Below are 18,821 nucleotides of genomic sequence, written 5' to 3' on the forward strand. Positions count from 1 at the left end.
ACATTTTGAGTTATATGCATTTTGGTTCTACCCTGTTAGTCACAAATATGGTTTTACTATTGTTTTATGTATGGCTAAAGAGCTGTGTGAAAGTGTCAAGTTTACAAACAGTGGTCCGTGGTAGTTACATGTCATTTCAACTTGAGGATATTAAAAGTGAAGGGGTGGAGTCTAGCATTTCAATCAGGTCACAGCCTGATGACACCTCCTTGTGGGCATCGGCCTTCTCATTAGGATTCTGGGAACGTTCTTCTTTTCTTCCTGGAAGCAGGCCACGCTCTCTGCCTTCAACTTCCTGCTGACAACCCATAGTGATGGCAGCCAGAGCCCTGAAAATGCGTCCACTACCATGGGAACCACAAGACTTTTCACACACCAGCCTGTGATCTTCCTGCATTTGGCATCATGTGCTATGTGAGTCCAAAGAGGAATTGTTAGACTAGGATCAGACATATGGCCCAATATCAGACTTATGGACTTGATCTGGACTGTGCTAGGATGTTTTCTCAACATACAATTGCTCTTTGATATAAAGCTCTTTCTTGCATACAATATGAGTGTCTCTGGACTTGTTTCTCTAGTCAACCTGGACTAACATGCTGTCTATAACAGGATACTATCTATATGGAAACAAAGAAATTGAGTTAACACAACTATTATTCAAATGTACACACCAACTTCTACAGTTGGTAATGAAGAAATGAAAGAGTTATACTAACTTCTTCAATATGAAACTGATCAAATGTGAAATCAAGATGTATTGATAATCACTGGCAACTGGAATGTAGAAGCTGGAAACAAAGAAGTAACTAGTTGTAAAATATGGGCGTGGTATAGAAATGATGCTAGGATCACATGATAGAATTTTTCAAGACCAACAATTTCTTCATCATAAATATACATTTCAATAACATAAATGGGTAATATAATAATGGACTTCCTAGAGAGAATGCACAGAAATAAATATGAAAACATTTGTGAGAAGACATGGGGAGTCCAAGTGGCTTAGTGGGTTATGAGCTGAGCTGCTACTCACAAGGTCAGCAGTTTGAATCCACCACCCACCCACCAACTAAAAATGAGGCTTTCTACTACTGTAAAGATGTAGTCTCAGAGCCCCCCAGGGGCAGTTCTACTCTGTACGACAGGGCCACTATGCATTGGAATTGATCAAATGGGAGTGAGCACTTCAGTTGGGAAAAGACAACGCAGAAGCTCAATCTTAGTAGCCAAAATGAGGCCAGGGGCTGAATGTGGAACAGATTACAAATTACTCATCTGTAAGTTTAAGTAAAAATTGAAGAAAATTAAAAGAGGTCCATGAAACAAAATATCCCACATGAATTTTGAGAACATTTCAGGAACAAATTTTACTTACTGAAAATTAATGACAGACAGAGTTGGGCCTGGATAGTACTTGGATGGAAAAACTAATGACAGATGCATTGTGAGGTGACTTCAAGAACATCACTCATGAAGTAAAGCAAACGTTCATTAAAAAGACAGGAGAGAAAGAAAAGATAAAAGTGGATGTTTGAAGACACTCAGAAACTTGGTCTTGACCCTAAAGTAATGAAAGCAAATTGAAGAAATGATAAAGTCAAAGAGCTGTACAGAAAATCTCATCAAAACGCAGTCCAGAAGACTGTTTCAATGAAACAGTCTTAATAAAGTGTTTCAATGAAATTAGGAAACCAGCCTCGACATATCTTCTTAAGCTAAATTAATTGGGGGGGAGGAGGACTCAAGCCTCAAGTTTTAATATCAAAAGATTCTATGTGCAAAATATTCAATCACGCAGGATGCATCCAAAAAAAAAAAAAAAGATGGAGAAAAACACAGTCACTACCAAAAAGAACTAGTCAAAAATAATCATCATTCAGACATCCCAAGAAGGAGAATATAATTAAGAGCCAATGGTATATTAGGAAGATGTCTAGCTGCACTCATGGCATTAGCCAAAAACACCGGAACTGAAATAATGCCAACTGAAATGTTTCAGCAAGCTGATAAAGCACTGGAATCTTGTGTTTGTCTATGCCGGGACATTTGGGTGACAACGAGTTGGTCAAAAGGATAGACATATTTGTACTCATTCCAAAGAAACATTATACAACAGAATGCAAATATTCTATCAACAAACAATATTATTAATATCACATATAAATAAAATTTATCTGAAGATCATTCAAAAATTGCTGTATCAATACATTTACAGGGACCTTCCAGAAATTGCAGCCAACTTCCGAAGGGAAAGTGGGAAAAGGGATCTCATTGTTGATGTCCAATGACTCTTGGCTGACAGCAAGAATAACAGACCGGCATCCTCCTGTCCATAAAGAGACACTGGATCACATTGGGAAGAACAGGAACTGCAAAACATTTAATTGTGCTCACGTGGAACCTGTATCAGTCAAGAAGCAGTCATTCTAACAGACACAAAGAATAATGAATGATTACAATCAGGAAATGTGAGCATCAGGGATGTAGCCTTTCACCATACTTAATCAGTCTTTATGTTGAGTAAATAATCTGAGATGCTGAAGAAGAATGCAGCGTCAGTTTTGAAGAAAGACCATAAACAACCTAGGGTACACACATGTTGCAGCCTTTCTTGCTGAAGTGAGGTCTTGAAGCACTTGTTGATGGAAATAAAAAAGTGCACTTTTCAGTATGGAGTACAACTCAATATAAAAAAAAAAAAAAGACGAAGTTCTTCCAAACTGGACCAAGAGGTAACATCCAGATAAATGGAGAAAAAAAGGGAGTGGAAGTTGTCAAGGATTTTGCCTCACTGCTTATGGAGGCAGTAGTCAAGAAGTTGAACAAAGCATGTTGTTGTTATTGGGTGCCACTGAGCCAGCTCCAGCCCATAGCAGCCCTATTCACAGCAGAACTAAACACTGTACGGTCCTGTGCCGTCCTCACAATTGCTCCTACACCTGATCCCACTGATGTGGCCGCGGAGTGAATCATTAAGGGGCTTTTCCTCTTTGGCTGCCCCACCACTGTACTAAACATGATATCCTTTTCCAGGGACTGCTCTCTCCTGACAACACATCGTGCTGGGTAAATCAGCTGCACGAACCTCAATCAAGTATTGATTGAAGAGCAAGGATGTCATTTTGAGGACTTAGGTGGGCCTGGCCCAAACCATGTTTTGTTCAATGAACTCAAATGCATGTAAAGATGGACGTTGGATAAGGAAGAGGAGAAGTCTTGATGTGTTTGATTTATGGTGTTGTGAAGAATATTGAAAGTAGCCTGGACTGTGAAAAGAGCAAACAAATGTCTCTTGCAAGAAGTTCAGCCAGAATGCTCCTTAGAAGCCAGGGTGGCCAGACTTCATCTCACATACTTAGACATATAAGGAGAGACGAGTCCCTGGCAAAGGACATCGTGCTTGTTAAACAGAAGATCAGTGAAAAAGGAAATACTCTCAGAGATGGATCGATCGCTGGCTGTCACAATGGCCTCAAATTTAACCAGTGTGAGACTGTTTCAGGACCAGCTTCTGCTGTATCTATGATGGCGGAGTCAGAACCAACTCAGCAGCACCTGGTAACAGCAGCATGGCCTCAATGGTACCTGGAAGGCTTTCAAAATGAATGGTCTGATTTGTGATTTATATGCCAATTAAAAGGGCGTTCTTTCTTTTTTAAATGCAGCCTTTGGTTCAACCAAAGACCTCTCCTGCTGAATCCTGTGAATTTCTTACCTACCCTAAAAAAATAAGAAACAAGACATAGGGTAGAAAGTAGACTACAGCTTGCAATGTTAAAATCAGAGATGCTGGTTCTGAAATTTGAACCTAAAAGAGCAACTCTGAATAGCTAATCCATTGTAAAGTGTCTTAATTATAATTGGGGGAATTTAATTGTGAATTTGCAGTACATTCTATATATCAAGCATATTTGGTGAATTTGCTTTACACACACACACACACACAGATAGAGAGAGAGATAGGTCTGGGGCAATTAGATTGTAGATCTTATGGCACTGCGGTTAAAATGCTGCACTGATATTAAAAGGGTGGTTCAAAACCACCAACCACTCTTTGAGAGAAAGATATGGCAGTCTGCTTTTGAAAATATTTAAGGCCATGTGTGGTAGTTACATAATCTGGTGTCAATTTGGGACCTGGAAGGATTAAGTGTGAAGGGGTGGAGTCTAGTCTGTCAATCAGGTCATAGCCAATGAGGCGTCTTTATGGACATGGCTTTCTCCTGAGAATTCTGGGAAATCTGGGGGTTTTTTCCTCCTTGGAGGTGGGAGACACTTCTCTCTCTCTGCTCACTCCCTGGGAGACACTGCAGCTGACAAGACATATGGAACAATGCTAGTTCCCTGAGCTGGAGAAGCCACATGGACCTACCCTGATGCAACTAGACCTCTGAAGCAGGAGAAGCCAGGTAGAGACCCCTGCCAGCGTTGAGATGCATACAACCCTACTGGATCCAAAGAGTTTCCACCCACTGACCTGTGATCATCCTGAATTCTGCGTCATTGTATGTGTTTCATGAGTCTGAAAAGGATTTTATAGATTGGTATTGGACATATGGGCTATTATCGGACTTATGGGCTTGGACTGGACTGGTTTGAAATGCTTTCTTAAGGTACAATTGCCCTTTATATAAAACTCTCTCTTATACACATATATGTCTCTATGAATTTGTTTCTATAGTCTACCCAGACTAACACAACATGAAACACACAGGACAGTTTTACTTTGTCCTAGAAAGTCCCTTTGTGTTGGAATCGACTTAACGGCAACGGATTTTTTTGTAGCAATTATATTCCACTGATTTGTCTGTTGATGAACACTGCCATTGGGTAACACTGCCATACATAAATGGTATAAGAATTTCTTAGGAGAAATAAAAGAGAAAACAGCATTCTTTTGATATTGAATTAGAGAATCCATATCAAATACATAGAGAGATGACTGTTATTCAGATATAATTGAATAAAGAATGAAGAAAAATTTTTAAATCAAATAAATAAATAAGACATAATGTTGTAAAGTCAATTCTGTATGATAGCAACCCTATTGGACTGGGTAGAATGGCTCTATCATATTTCTGGCACTGTACATCTGTATAAGGATAGCCTGATTTTTCTTTCTCCAAGTAAGTTTGAACCACTGATTCCACAGTTAGCAGCACAACACCTAATCACCAGTGCTCATTTAGCAACCCTTTCCGAAACCAAACTCACTGCCAAGGATTTTTTTCCAGCTCATAGGGACCGCACAGGCGGACAAGAACTGCACCTGGGTTTCCCAAACTACATTTTTACTGGAGTGGAAAACCTCATCTACCTTCCATGCAGAAGCTAGTCATTTGAACTGTTGACCTTGCCACTTCATAACTCACTGCGCTACCAGTGCTCCTACCAAACTTATATAATCTTAAAGACCAAAATACAGACTTTGATTTCTCACATTAATGGGAAAAATGATGGTATTTAATCATCCAATACTATTTTCTTACATAGCTTATTGATATAAATAGTATTATCAAACAAAATATATTAGCTACTGGAAATAATTCTAGAGAGTGATGAGTGAGCAGGGCTCAAATTTTTAAATCTGATATATTTGGATGTCATATCTTGAGAATTTAACAAATGTGGAGGGAGGGGGAAAAGAGGAGCTGATATAACGGCTCAAACATAAAGAAAATATTTTGAAAATGATGATGGCAACATATGCACAAATGTGCTTGATACAATTGATGTGATGGATTTTACAAGAGTTGTAAGAGCCCCCGATAAAATGATTTATTAAAATAAAAAATATAAAGTTACAATAAAAAGTTCCCAGTTTATTTTGGTCAGAAATCTTTTCATCTTATTTTTCAATCCACCATGGATGTGAAAAACATTGTTTGTTTAGATGCTTAGGATTCTGAAAATACCTTGGAATTTGAGGTTTAAATTTAATAAATAGTCAGATTAGAGTCAGTGTTTTATTTTAAACACTTCCCTCTTTTAGGAATGGTTATGGAACTCCTGGCAATATGATAGCAGTGCATGGGTTGGCTATTAAAGTTCAAAATGCAGACACACAAAAGTGCAAGGTGAATATATTTGGAAAGTGCTGTGGCCAGTTGATTAATATTGGAAATGAAATACATTAATACTGAAGAGATATCAGCATTGGTTTTTCCCAGCTGGGCTCCTCCTACACAGAGCTAAATCAATATTTCATTTAGCAAAAACTTCCTGGTGAATATTCTGTCACTTAAGAAGCGCTATTAATCACCAATGCAATGAAAGACATTCCCAAAGGAGATTTAAAACTGAGTCTGTGGATTAAGTTTAAAAAAAGAATTTATTTAGCCCATCAGTTTTGCCCATGTTATCATTGGCTAGACATGAAAGTAAGAAGCCAAATGGGAAAATCTATAAGTAATCTCCGTCTTGGTATCGTGGGGTTATAGAAAGTTCGCTGGAACTCACTGCTTAAAGTTTGAGTTGATGCTGTCTTTCACAAATCCATATTTTAGAAATTTCTAAATTAAAACCCTTTAGACAAAAAAAAAATCTTATTAAAATTATGAAACCTGCAATAGGTCAATTGATCTAAATGAAATTTGATAAGAAAAATTTCAAGTTGAGATTACTCTAGTTCACAAAAGTTCATCTAGTTATTAAAATGATGATAGCCAAATAACTCTACATAGTAGGGGGGAGGTTTCAAAAAACTTGGAGGAAAATGAAATTTAAAAATACTGGAATATTTCCATGAATGTTGGAAGAACCCTGGCATATAGTATTACTTAATTTCTGTCATTATTAAATATAATTACATTTTAAAAATTATATGTTAACTATATAAGTGTCGTAAAATGTGCACATTTACTTCTGCATTTTTGTCAGCACTCAACAGCAATATATTGGACCAATTATATTTCATTCAGTAGGGAAAGTGTTTATCCTCCAAACAACCAAAGAATAAAAATTAAATAAATTCAAGGATTACTCAGGGCCTTCAATTTGTAGAAAATTGTAAGAACTGGCACAATATGACAGCTGTTTAGATGGAAGCTGGGATCACACTAGAACATCAACTTAATTCTTGTCCTACAAATCAGTCACCTACTAAACAAAATATGGTGTCTCAATATTTTAGTCTGAATAATTAACTAAAATACCTATTTTTATTTGTCATCACAAATTCGGTCTATGTTTTTACTTGGAAAAATTAAGATATCTGTCTGAAAACAACTTTGAAATATTTTCATTATAAATAATATCACTTGGCAAGTTATACTTAGAAACTCAATTACACTTTATATTTTAAAAAGTTCATGCTAAGATCTGGCTCTTACAAATAAGGACCCAACAATTTGGAATTAATGCTTCAAATCTCAATGTGAGGGAAGTTAGCCCACACGTGAGCTAAGGCAGCTGGATAGGAACCTTGACGGCTTTAGTTCAAAGGGAGGAGTGTGCAGCCCTTCTGGTAAGAGGTTCAACACACATTTAGATGACCTTTTCACACTGAACAATTCCTAAAAAAGTTGGCATTTTCTAAGCCTTTTTACTCTTGTAAAGAGTTAGTCTTGGAAATCCACAAAAACAGTTATACTATGAGTCCTGTGGGATCATTATGAGTCAAAGTTGACACTATGACAGGGAGGTCTTTTTATATATATATATATATATATATATATAATTTGATATAAACCAATAGTAGATTGGTTTCCTAAAGTGATTTCTCCTATTAGTTTTTTTCCCCAGGATACTACAAGGAGTCAAGGCTTAGAATTCCATATATTGATAATTAATGTGCATCAGCAATAACAATTATCAATTTATAGGGAATGGCATTTTTAATCATTAAGGTAAAATTAAATAAATTCAATGTAATTTTTTTGTCTGATGAAACTGCCAAGGCTTGCTTTGATTTGAACTGAGACTCTGAAATAGAAGTAGATTTTACTACCTGAATTTTATTATTTACTTTTCCCTACCCTAAGCCTGTTTTCTAAACTCCATTCTAAATGAAAATATCAGTCCTACCTGTTTTTTCCTCGTTGTATTTAATGTATATCTGACCTTACATGATAAAAATGCCAAACAAATATAAATCATGTTAAATTACCTCACAGGTATGCATTGCTGGGTGTAAAAAGAAAAGAGTATAGACCATATAATCAAATATACTAGAGAGTTCAAAAGTGGATATATGCAAATTCTCCCAGTATTCTGTAATATAATTTGCTTGGACCTGAATATATGTGTAATCATTTGATGATGTGTGAGACAAAAGCATATGTGGTCAAAGGAAAATACCAGGAGAAATCAAAAGGCAAATAAATTCCTGGAGCCCTCACAGGATAATTCTTATCACCTAGGGCATGTAATACTCAAAAGCATCAGGGAACATACTCTCATGGACACTACCATCTTAATGGGGCTAAATTAGAATGAATCCAAAGGATTTTTGTTGTTTTGTTTTAACGATGTTCCTTAAAAACTTGGAAGGATCCAATTAATTCCAAGCAACCTAGTTACTTTAAACCAGAAGAAATGGAATACAATAAAATGAAGCAAGCAATAATGTATAATTCAAAATATTCAGGAGATATTAAAAATATCACAAGCATCCAAATAAACTGGGAAATGTGACCTATATCCAAAAGAAAAGAATAATCAATAGAAATGTTATGTGGGCCAGGGACAAGGGAACAACAAGTGACCGAAAATCTATGGCAAGGAGGATGTAGGGGGTCTGCTAGGGCTTGATCAAGGGCAATGTAACCGAGAGGAATTACTGAAGCCCAAATGAAGGCTGAGCATGATAGTGGGACAAGAGGAAAGTAAAAGGAAATAGAGGAAAGAACTAGGAGGCAAAGGGCCTTTATAGAGATCTAAATACAGGCATGTATATGTAAATATATTTATATATGACGATGGGGAAATAGATCTATTTACATATATTTATAGGTTCAGTATTAAGGGAGCAGATGGACATTGGGGCTCTACTCAAGTACTCCCTCAATATAAGAACATTTTGTTCTAATAATCCAGCACTCTGAGATGCTCACCTGCCAGACACGATCACTGAAGACAAAGTGGATGCATAAGCAAATGTGGTGAACAAAGCTGATGGTGCCTGGCTACCAAAAGATATAGTATCTGGGGTCTTAAAGACTTGAAGATAAACAAGCAGTCATCTAGCTGAGAAGCAACAAAGTCCACATGGAAGAAGCACACCAGCCTGTGTGATCATGAGGTGTCGATGGGAAGAGGTATGAGGCATCAAAGATTCAGAGCAAAAAATCACAATGTGAATGAGGGGAGAAGTGTGGAGTAGAGGCCCAAAGCCAATCTGTAAGCAATTGGACATCCCCTTACAAAAGGGTTGTCGGGAGAAGACGGGCCAGTCAGGATGCAGTATAGCACCGATTATACATACTGCTTTCGTCTGGTTCTTTAATGCTTCCTCACCCCCACTATCAAGACCCTAATTCTAACTTAAAAATGTGTCTAGACCAGAGCATGTACATGGGTACAGATAAGAGCTGGAAATACAGGTAGTACAGGACAGATAAACTCCTCTGGACCAATATTGTGAGTAGCCATACCAGGAGAGTAAGGGGAAGGTAGGGGGAGATAGGGGGAACAGATCACAATGACCTATCTATAACCCCCTCCCAGGGGATGAAAAACAGACAAGGGGGTAAAGGGAGACATCGGACAGTACAAGACATGAAATTTATAAATTATCAAGCATTCATGAGGGAGGGAGGGAGGAAGGGGAAAAATGAGGAGCTGATACCAAGGGCTCAAGCAGAAAGAAAATGCTTTGAAAACAATGATGGCAACATATGTGCAAATGTGCTTAACACAATGGATGGATGTAGATTGCGGTAAGAGTTGTATGAGCCCTCAATACAATGATTTTTTTTTAATGTTATGTTGTTGTTGCTAGAGGCCACCAAGTAGGTTCTGACTCATGTATAACAAAACATATCCCGCTCCTGGACCATCCTCAGAATTGTTATGCCCGAGTCCACTGTTGCAGCCATATGTCAATCCAATCACCAGGCCTCCTCTTCCTCCTTTTCCTAGCATCAGGCCCTTTCCCCGAGACTGCTCTAATCTGAAAGCATGGCCATGCTTTCATTTAAAGAGCATTATGACTTTAATTCCTCCGAGATAGATTTATTTGTTTTCTGTCAGTCTATGGCAATTTCAATATTCTTCATCCCTACCATAATTCAGAGACATAAACTCTTTCCTGATTGTTTTCATTTATTGTACCTCTTTCCCATAGAAGAGGCAATTGAAAATACTCTGGCTTGGGTCAAGTATACCATAATCCCTAAAGCAACATCTTACTTCTTTAACACTTCAAAGAGGTCTTTTTCAGCAGAGTCCAATGCAGTACGTCATTTGATCTCCTGACACACGTTTCCGCGAATACTGATTGTACAGCCAAGTACAACGAAACTCTTGACAACCCAATGTTTTATCCATTTATCAGCTGTGAGGGTTAGGGTTTACACTGAGTTGCAGCCCATATTGATTTTTAATGTAGTCTTAAATCTTTATCAGTAAGTACTTCAAGTCTCCTTGATTTGAACAAACAAGATTACATCGTCTGCATATTGCAGGTTGCTAATAAGCCTTCTCCCAATCCTAGTGTTGAGTTCTTTTTCCTATAGACCAGTTTCTCTGAGCATTTGTTCCACATACAGCATCATTATCATGAAAGAGCACAACTGATGAAAGAGCACAACCCTAATGTACTTTTCTGATTTCAAATCATGCTTTATCTATTTGCTCTTCTTCTGCATCTTTGTCTGTTATGCAGATTCCTCATAAGCACAATTAAGTGTGCTGGAATTCCCATTATTCACAGTGTTATCCATAGTTTGTTATGATCAGTAAGTGTAACAATAAGTGTCGACATGTAAATTATAGACATGCTAGAAAAGAATGCTAAAACAGTTATTACACATATTCTCTATATTTAAAAATAAACTCCTAGAGATGAAAACCCACTATTTGAAACTGAAGAAAAATACTGGATTGGATTAACTGCAGAAACGATAAATATGGAGTAAACAGCAGAGAACTTGAAGATGGAGATACGGAGCTTTCCAAGTCAAGGACAAATGATATATTCATCCATATCAAATAATAAAGAACAGCAGCAACCATGGGGATAGTATCTTTTGGTCTAATATTGGTGTAACTGGGGTTCTATAAGGAAAAAATTGCTAGGGAAAAGCAGAAAAAATATTTTAAAAAATCATCAGCCAATTTGGTTCCAAAAATTTAAAAAAACCTAAATCCACATATTCAAGAAATTTGATAAATCCTGAGCAGGATAAACCTAATGAAAACTAAAGCATATCATATTCAAATTTCAGAAAACTAATACTTAAAAGAAAATCTGAAATGTATCCAGAAGTAAAAGAGCAAAGATAAGAATTCACAGTGACTTATCAGAAATTATGAAATAAAATAAAAGAGCAGACAAGCATCTTTAATGTTTGGGGGCAGAGGCGAATGCATAGGGTCTAAGGGAAATAATTGAGATAATAGAAATATCTTGATTGTCATGGATATTTTGCCTGCATATTTTAACAAAACTTATAATATTATATGTAATTGAAGTTCAACATGGCTGATTATGAAAAAAAATAAATGGTGGGCAATTTGGAAGAACTAATGTTTGCACCCTATGAGAATTTAGGATAAAAAGAAAATCTATTTAAAAATTACAGAATATTTTCTTGGTTTATATATAGGTACTGCAGTATTCCAAAGAGAGACATGGGTTTATACATTCTTATGATACATTCTTTAAATAGACAGACATTAATATTCTTTTTTAATAAACAAACAAAAAATATGCCAGAAGTGGGATTATATTTTGGAAGATTCACAAAAATTAATCTCAAGCACTTTTTGTTTTGGGTAGATGCCATGCCCAAATTACTATCACCCTAAACTTAATATTGTAGGTCAAGGCTTCCAAACTTGTACTGGTGGGGTAGAGTTATGCACTAAGCGGCTAACTGCAAGGTCAGTAGTTCACGAGGCTTTCTACTCCCATAAAAAGTTACAGTCTTGGAAACCCATAGGGTGGCAGTTCTACCCTGACCTGCAGGAACCCTGAGTCAGAATTGACTCCATGACTGTGAGTTTGGGTTTTGAACTTGTCATAGAAGCCCTGGAGGCATTGTGAGGAATGCACTGGCAGTCCTGCAGGAGAAAGGCGAGGTTTTCTAACTCCTGTAAAGACATACAGTCCCACTGTGGGGTATTAGCTAAATCAACATGGAAAAAGCACACTAGCCTGTGTGATCCAAGGCTTGTAAATAATAAAACCCAAATCTGAAGGAGGGAAAAGTACCAGAGCTTAAATTCTGAGCACCTGGTTGGCAGAAGGCTATTATGGAGGCCCCATATCCATTTGCCCCAAATCCATTTGCAGGGTCCAGGATGAAACCTCTGGTGAATCCCCTCTGACCACACTCGAGGGATGCTCCTAATAGCCTTATTAGGAGACAGAAAGCTGATTATGGCCGACAAATTAGGCTAAAATGTATCTATCATTAAATCTCTCTTGGACACTTTTTAAAGATGTTTCCATTTTTTAAAAAACATAAAAGGGAAATACATGTGTATTTAGCCTCTGGTGAATCCCCTCTGGTCAAAGTCCAGAAATGTAAATAACCTTGCTATGCACAGAACATATTGGAAAGTAGAGCATTGCAGATGCAGTTGGGTTAAAATTTAACACTTTATCATTTGATCTCCATTTTGATCCATTTAAAACTGTTCTAGCTTTTAATCATTTTTGCTTTCTTTTCTATTGATGTTTTTATGTTTACTTTGTTATTGTTGTTAGTGCTTTGTAAACTTTTTTTCTGTATGTGAAATCCAGGAGAAGGGAAACTATAACGACATTGCCAGGATTAATGGTTCTTTGGGAGCAGGGCGGAGGAGACTGGAAGGAAACTGGGAGCTAACAAAGAGGAGTACAAGAACCAAGAAAATGATGTTCTACATTTGATCGTGGTGACGACTGTCCACTGTTTCTTGATGTGACTGAATTATTGAATTATATGATATCTCAATTATATCCTAACAAAACTGCTAAATTATTTAATCTCAGAAATCCATCAAGGCAGTTAGATTCGGTCCTATATAGCCACAAAGAGTTGGAATCAACTAGCAGTCAGGGAGTTTGGTTTTAGTTTAAACTTGTCATATAGTCAATGATTTATATCACCATTATAGCTTCAAATTTTCTCTAATTTACATATAAGAAAGTTATTTTAAACTGAATTTTTAAAGACATTATTAAGATAGGCTTTCCATCACTGTAAAGAGTTACTGTCTCAGAAACCCTCAGGGATAGTTGTAGCCTATCTTGTAGGACCACTATGAGTCAGAATTGACTTGGTAACAATAAATTTTTGTTGTTGTTGCTGTTTTTAATTTTTAAATACAACCAAATTTCTAATGTGCACATACACTAGTATACCTATAGTATATGTATAGCAATTTCCATCCAACTGTGTTTTTTACAACTATAATTAAAGGAAGCATATGGGGTACAATACTGCTCCTTTACCTCCAGTTTATTTCTTGAAGAAATGGGTTTCCAGTGAGAGACAACTCATGGAGAGAAAAGCAAGAATCAAGCCATTTTATGACACTTGTAAGATCTGAAAAAAAAATCAATAATGAAATTCATTAGGATGTATTTTGCAGATGCAAATTTAAAAACATAAATCAATTACTATTTTATTTATCCTTAGTAATTAAGGAGAATAAACACGAATACTTTATTTTTCTTTAGAAATTTTCTTTTTCTTAAAAGGAGTCTATATTGAGTGGCTGCCCAAATGAGCTGCAACATAAGAGTTGTAAGGGTAGTGCAGGATCGATCTGTAACCTGCTGTGTTACACAATGGGTGCCTATGAATCAGAACTCCACCTCACAACAAGAACAATGTAGTGAGCGAGAAACACACAGTATCCTGTCTAGTCAGGATACCCGCTTCTAAAATCTACAAGTTGTGTGAACTGATGTACACCATATACCTACCTTATGACTGCATCCAGGTTCATACTTGTGGTAGTTATATAACTGTCAATTTAAGGATTAAGCATGTAGGGGTGGAGTCTAGCCTGTCAATAAGGTCATAGCCAATGAGGCTTCTGTGTGGCACAGCCTTCCCCTAGGGATTCTGGGAATTCCGGTATTTCCTCTTTGGAGGTGGGAGACTCTCTGCTCACGCCCTGGGAGACATAGCAGCTGACAAGACACATAGACCCACCCTGATGCAGAGACTCCTGCCCACATGGACATGTTTCCAATGACACTGGATCCAAGGACTTTCTACCCACTGGCCTGTGATCTTCTATATTCAGTGTCATTGCATGTGTTTCATGAGTCTGAACAGGGCTTTATAGATTAATATCGGATATATGGGCTAATATTGGACATATGGACTTGATATGGACTGAAGTGGGATGTTTTCTCAATGTTCAATTGCTCTTGTATATAAATCTCTTTCTTATACACATATGTGTGTCCATGGATTTGTTTCTCTAGTCTACCCAGACTAACACAATACTTATTCCATGGGGTCAAGATAAATTGAAGTATGTAACGGCCACGTATGTCAATCAGAATAGTTCTTGGCAAAAGATAGGTGGTAAAATGGAACAAAGAACTGAGCTGAATTTCACAAGCCTGGGCAGTGCAATGGCTGCTAACCAAGAGTGGGCAGTGAGAGCCCACCCAGTAATTTCATGATAAAAGGACTTGCTCTCCACTCTCACAAAGATTAAGTGAAACCAAACCTCAAGCCTGCTGCTATTGAGTCATTTCTGAAAAACAGTTAGACTGCAAAGCAGACTAGAGACTCGCCCCATCTGATTTTCAAAGCTACTAATCTTCATGGAAGCAGACTTTCACTTCTGTCTTCCACAGAGCAGCCAACGGTTTCAAATCCTTACCATTTGGTTAGCAATGACGTGTGTAGACCCTGTACAAAGATTACGGCATAGCAAACTTTTGAGGGCAGATTCTATTCTCTTTGAATCGCTGAGTCAAAATTGGACAGAATTTAGCAACATTAAGTTTTCAAAAGTAAAAAACATTGGGTAAATATATGGTACCTGACAGAATAATATCTAGCAGACTTTCTCTCACATCAAACCCCACCCCCAAAATGCCATGAAAGCAGTGAGAGAAAATTCAGAGAGAAAAGTAAGCATCACACAATTTTATGACACTTGTAAGATTTACAGAAAAATAAACAATGAAAATCATTATTTATATGTTCAAAATTGTCAATATATATATATATATATATCCAACAATGGATATCAGGAAGTATAGGCTTTCCGTCTCAGAAACACACTATGAGAAGCTGGGTGTGAGATATAAGGAAGGAGTCTATGCCGTGGTTAAACAAAGACCTCGTGCACAGGCTGTATGCTGGCATGGCAAAAGTCTACAAAACCTAGCAGAGATCATCTGTATGAGCAATACCAGATGACTTATAGAAAGTTTATATAGCTGTAAGATAAATTGGAATTTAATTCCAGTCTGAATGAGAATGAATTGAGCATATCTCAGTGACGCAGTTAAATCCAAAAAGACTGCATTAGGAGTAATTGACCAGCACTTGAAGGGAGGCACGCTTTAATAGTTGAACACTAGAATCACCTGCTCCAATGGCAAATTAAACTAAACCTCACAAAATAAAATCATTTATGAATAATCTCATTGCCTTCCAGAATTGAACTTAATATTTTTAAAGGACGATAACATTACAACTCACTAAATAGTATTATCTATTAAGTACAATATACAGGTAAACATAACTAGACATTTTTAGATAGTAGAAAATTATGACCCATAGTTTAGAGAAAAACGGCTAATGGGAAAGACCCAAAAGTAAACAAAATTTTGGAATCAGTATAAAAGGGATTTGAAGCAGCTATCAAAATTATATTGAAACAGGGAGGGTGGAGGGAGAATGGGTAGGAAAGAGGGAACCGATTACATGGAACTGTGTATGACCTCCTCCCTGGGGGACGGACAGCCGAGGGGTGGATGAAGGGAGACGTCGGACAGGGCAAGATATGACAAAATACCCATTTATAAACTATCAAGGGCTCATGCGGGAGGGGGGAGAGGGGAGGGAGGGGAAAAATGAGGACCTAATGTCGGGGGTTTAAATGGAGAGAAAATGTTTTGAGAAACGGTGTACGAATGCGCTTTACACAATTGATGTGTGTATGGATTGGGATAACAGTTGTATGAGCCCCTAATAAAATGTTAAAAATAAATAAATAAATAAATAAATAGAAAGAAAGAAAAGAATGTTCTAAAATGTATTGTGGAGATGACTGTACACCTCTTTTTAATATGATTGAATGATGTGATATGTGAATTGCATGCCAATGACACTGTTAAAATTAAAAATAAACATTATTGGATTAAAAGAAAAAAAATTATATTGAAAGTGTGAAAGTATTAAAACAATGAATGGATGACCACAGAAGAAAAAATAAAATTTTAGAAAACATTAACAATAATGTTGTAGAAAAGGCCCAAGCACTTATAAATTAAAAAAAACAAAACACTGCTAAAAAAGCCCTGGGTAAATGAAGCAATCAAAACAAAGCTTAGAAAAGAGACCGAGTTGAGTGATAACGAAAGCAAAAAGCTTCAAATTCAGCTGAGTGCACAGAAAGCCGTGCTCCGAGGGAAATACGTGGTTTAAAATACTTACACGGAAGAATTATAAATCCGCAACTATGTTTCCACCAAAACATTTTTTTTAATGATCAAACGAAACCTCAACTATTTAAAAGTGTGGAAATAATAAAAGGCACAAAATACTGAACATAAAAAGATAAAGCACTAGAGAAAATAAACAACACAATAGGTAGTTCAAAATTCTTAATAACATTGGCAATGCCCCCTACCCAAAAATGATGCAAAAAACATCCACACAGAAAGAGAATTGAAACACTACAAATTGGAAATAAAAGGATAGAAAGTATATCTCCTGTAATATAAGCATTAAAATGGTAAAGGAATGTCCAGAGCAACTTATTCTGGTGTCCAGATTACAGAGTAAATTCCTTGCAAATATGTATTTCCAGAATTAATGAAAAAATTGAAATAAAATAGACATCTTTGTTACTGTTGTTGCTCGGTGCTGTCAGGCTGAAAGGGGCCCTGTGTACACAGAACAAAGCACCGACCTCGGACCATCGTCCCGTGTTTTCATGCCTGAGCCCATCGTTGCAGGCACTGTGTGAGCCATCTCCTTGAGGGCCGTCCTCTTTTATGCTGCCCCTCCACTTTGCCAAGCTTGAAGTCCTTCTCTAGGGGCTAGAATCTCCTGATACATGCGTGTCCAAAGTACGTAAGATGAAATATCGCCATCTTTGCCTCCGTACTTCTGGTCTTCATTTTCCAAAACAGATACATTAGCCCCTTAAAGAGTCCATGGTACTTTTAATATTATTCTCCGTCACCACAATTCAAATGCACTGATTCTTCTTCAGTCTTCTTTATTCAATGTCCAACTTTCACATGCAGACAAGGCAAGTAAAGAGACCAGGACTGACGTCAGGTGCACCTTAGTCCTCAAAGTAACGTCCTTCTTTGCCAATACTCTAAAGAGGTTTTGTGCATCGGATTTACCTAACACAACTTGTCCTTTTGTCTCTTGACCACTGTGTTTCCACGAGCATTGATTGTGGATTCAAGCAAGACAAAACGTTGACAAGTTCAACCTTTTCTCCTTTTATCATGGTGACCTAGACCCACAGGTTGAGAACCGCTGCTAGTGGCTCCCCATCTTGTAATGCTACGACCACTGTTGGATGATCTTCAGCAAAATTTTACTTGCATGTGATATCAGTGATATTTTTCTATTGTTTGAGTATTCTATTGGGTCATCTTTATCCAGAATGAGTACAGATATGTACAATTGAGTACAATCGATTGGCCAGGAAGTTTTCTTCTACATCTCCTGGCATAGATGAGGGACTAAGCTCAGGGCTTAATCAGCTTGCTGAATCAACATTAAAACTACAGATGGATAACAGATCCAATGTAAAAACAAAAAAATAAATTTTTTAGAAGAAGGCATAGGAAAATATTTTCTCAGTGTGATGGTAGAAAATACTTAATGAGTGGCCACAGAAAAATTACCAAAAACTGTCTGTTCATCTAATATTTCAAATGTCTGCTCATCTAAAAACACAGAATTAAGTAATTCCTATTAGGCCAAAACAGACGCTGACAGAAAACTTTAAAAAACATATCTGAAAAAGTGATTTATGCAAAATGTATATTAAAAAGGCAAATAACCATTTCTTTAATGGAGAAACTTTAAATCTATACTTCAAAAAGATACTTTCTAAAGGAGATATAATTCAACAGTAAGCTTATGTTAAGATGCTGAACATCATAAATTGCATACCCCAAATTGTGGGGATAAAGGCATGAAGTGGTTGGCTTATAAACTTTCATAGGTGGGGGAACATATTCACAGGATTATACAATTAAGGTATAGGTGTTATTGCAATTGTGAGGCTAAAGAATTATGTACAAGACCAACTTGGCAAGGGGTGATCCTCGCCTTTATAGTTCTCAGGTCTTTTGCTTTCTGATGGTCAGACCAGGACGCAGCTGCCTTAGCCAGTTCCCTGCTTCAACTGGCAAGGCTCACACATTATATTCAAGGAAATTATGACTGGATTGAAACCACAAGAAATCATAATGAAAAGCTGAACATATGCTAAAAGAG

At 37.0% G+C, this 18,821-nt stretch overlaps 1 protein-coding gene across 1 annotated transcript in view; it reads right to left on the reverse strand.

The window, feature by feature from the left end:
• LRRIQ1 (leucine rich repeats and IQ motif containing 1) overlaps positions 1 to 18,821 on the reverse strand; it is a 232,578-nt gene that overhangs the window by 175,994 nt on the left and 37,763 nt on the right. Inside the window, exon 8 of the mRNA XM_045288642.1 lies at positions 13,607 to 13,700. Within this exon, the coding sequence (XP_045144577.1) occupies positions 13,607 to 13,700 (94 nt within the window). The remainder of the gene's footprint in view (positions 1 to 13,606; positions 13,701 to 18,821) is intronic.

Source organism: Echinops telfairi, unplaced genomic scaffold (assembly GCF_000313985.2).
Source record: "Echinops telfairi isolate 266 unplaced genomic scaffold, ASM31398v2 ScPeMD7_2;HRSCAF=8, whole genome shotgun sequence".
Classification (NCBI taxonomy): Eukaryota; Metazoa; Chordata; class Mammalia; order Afrosoricida; family Tenrecidae; genus Echinops; species Echinops telfairi.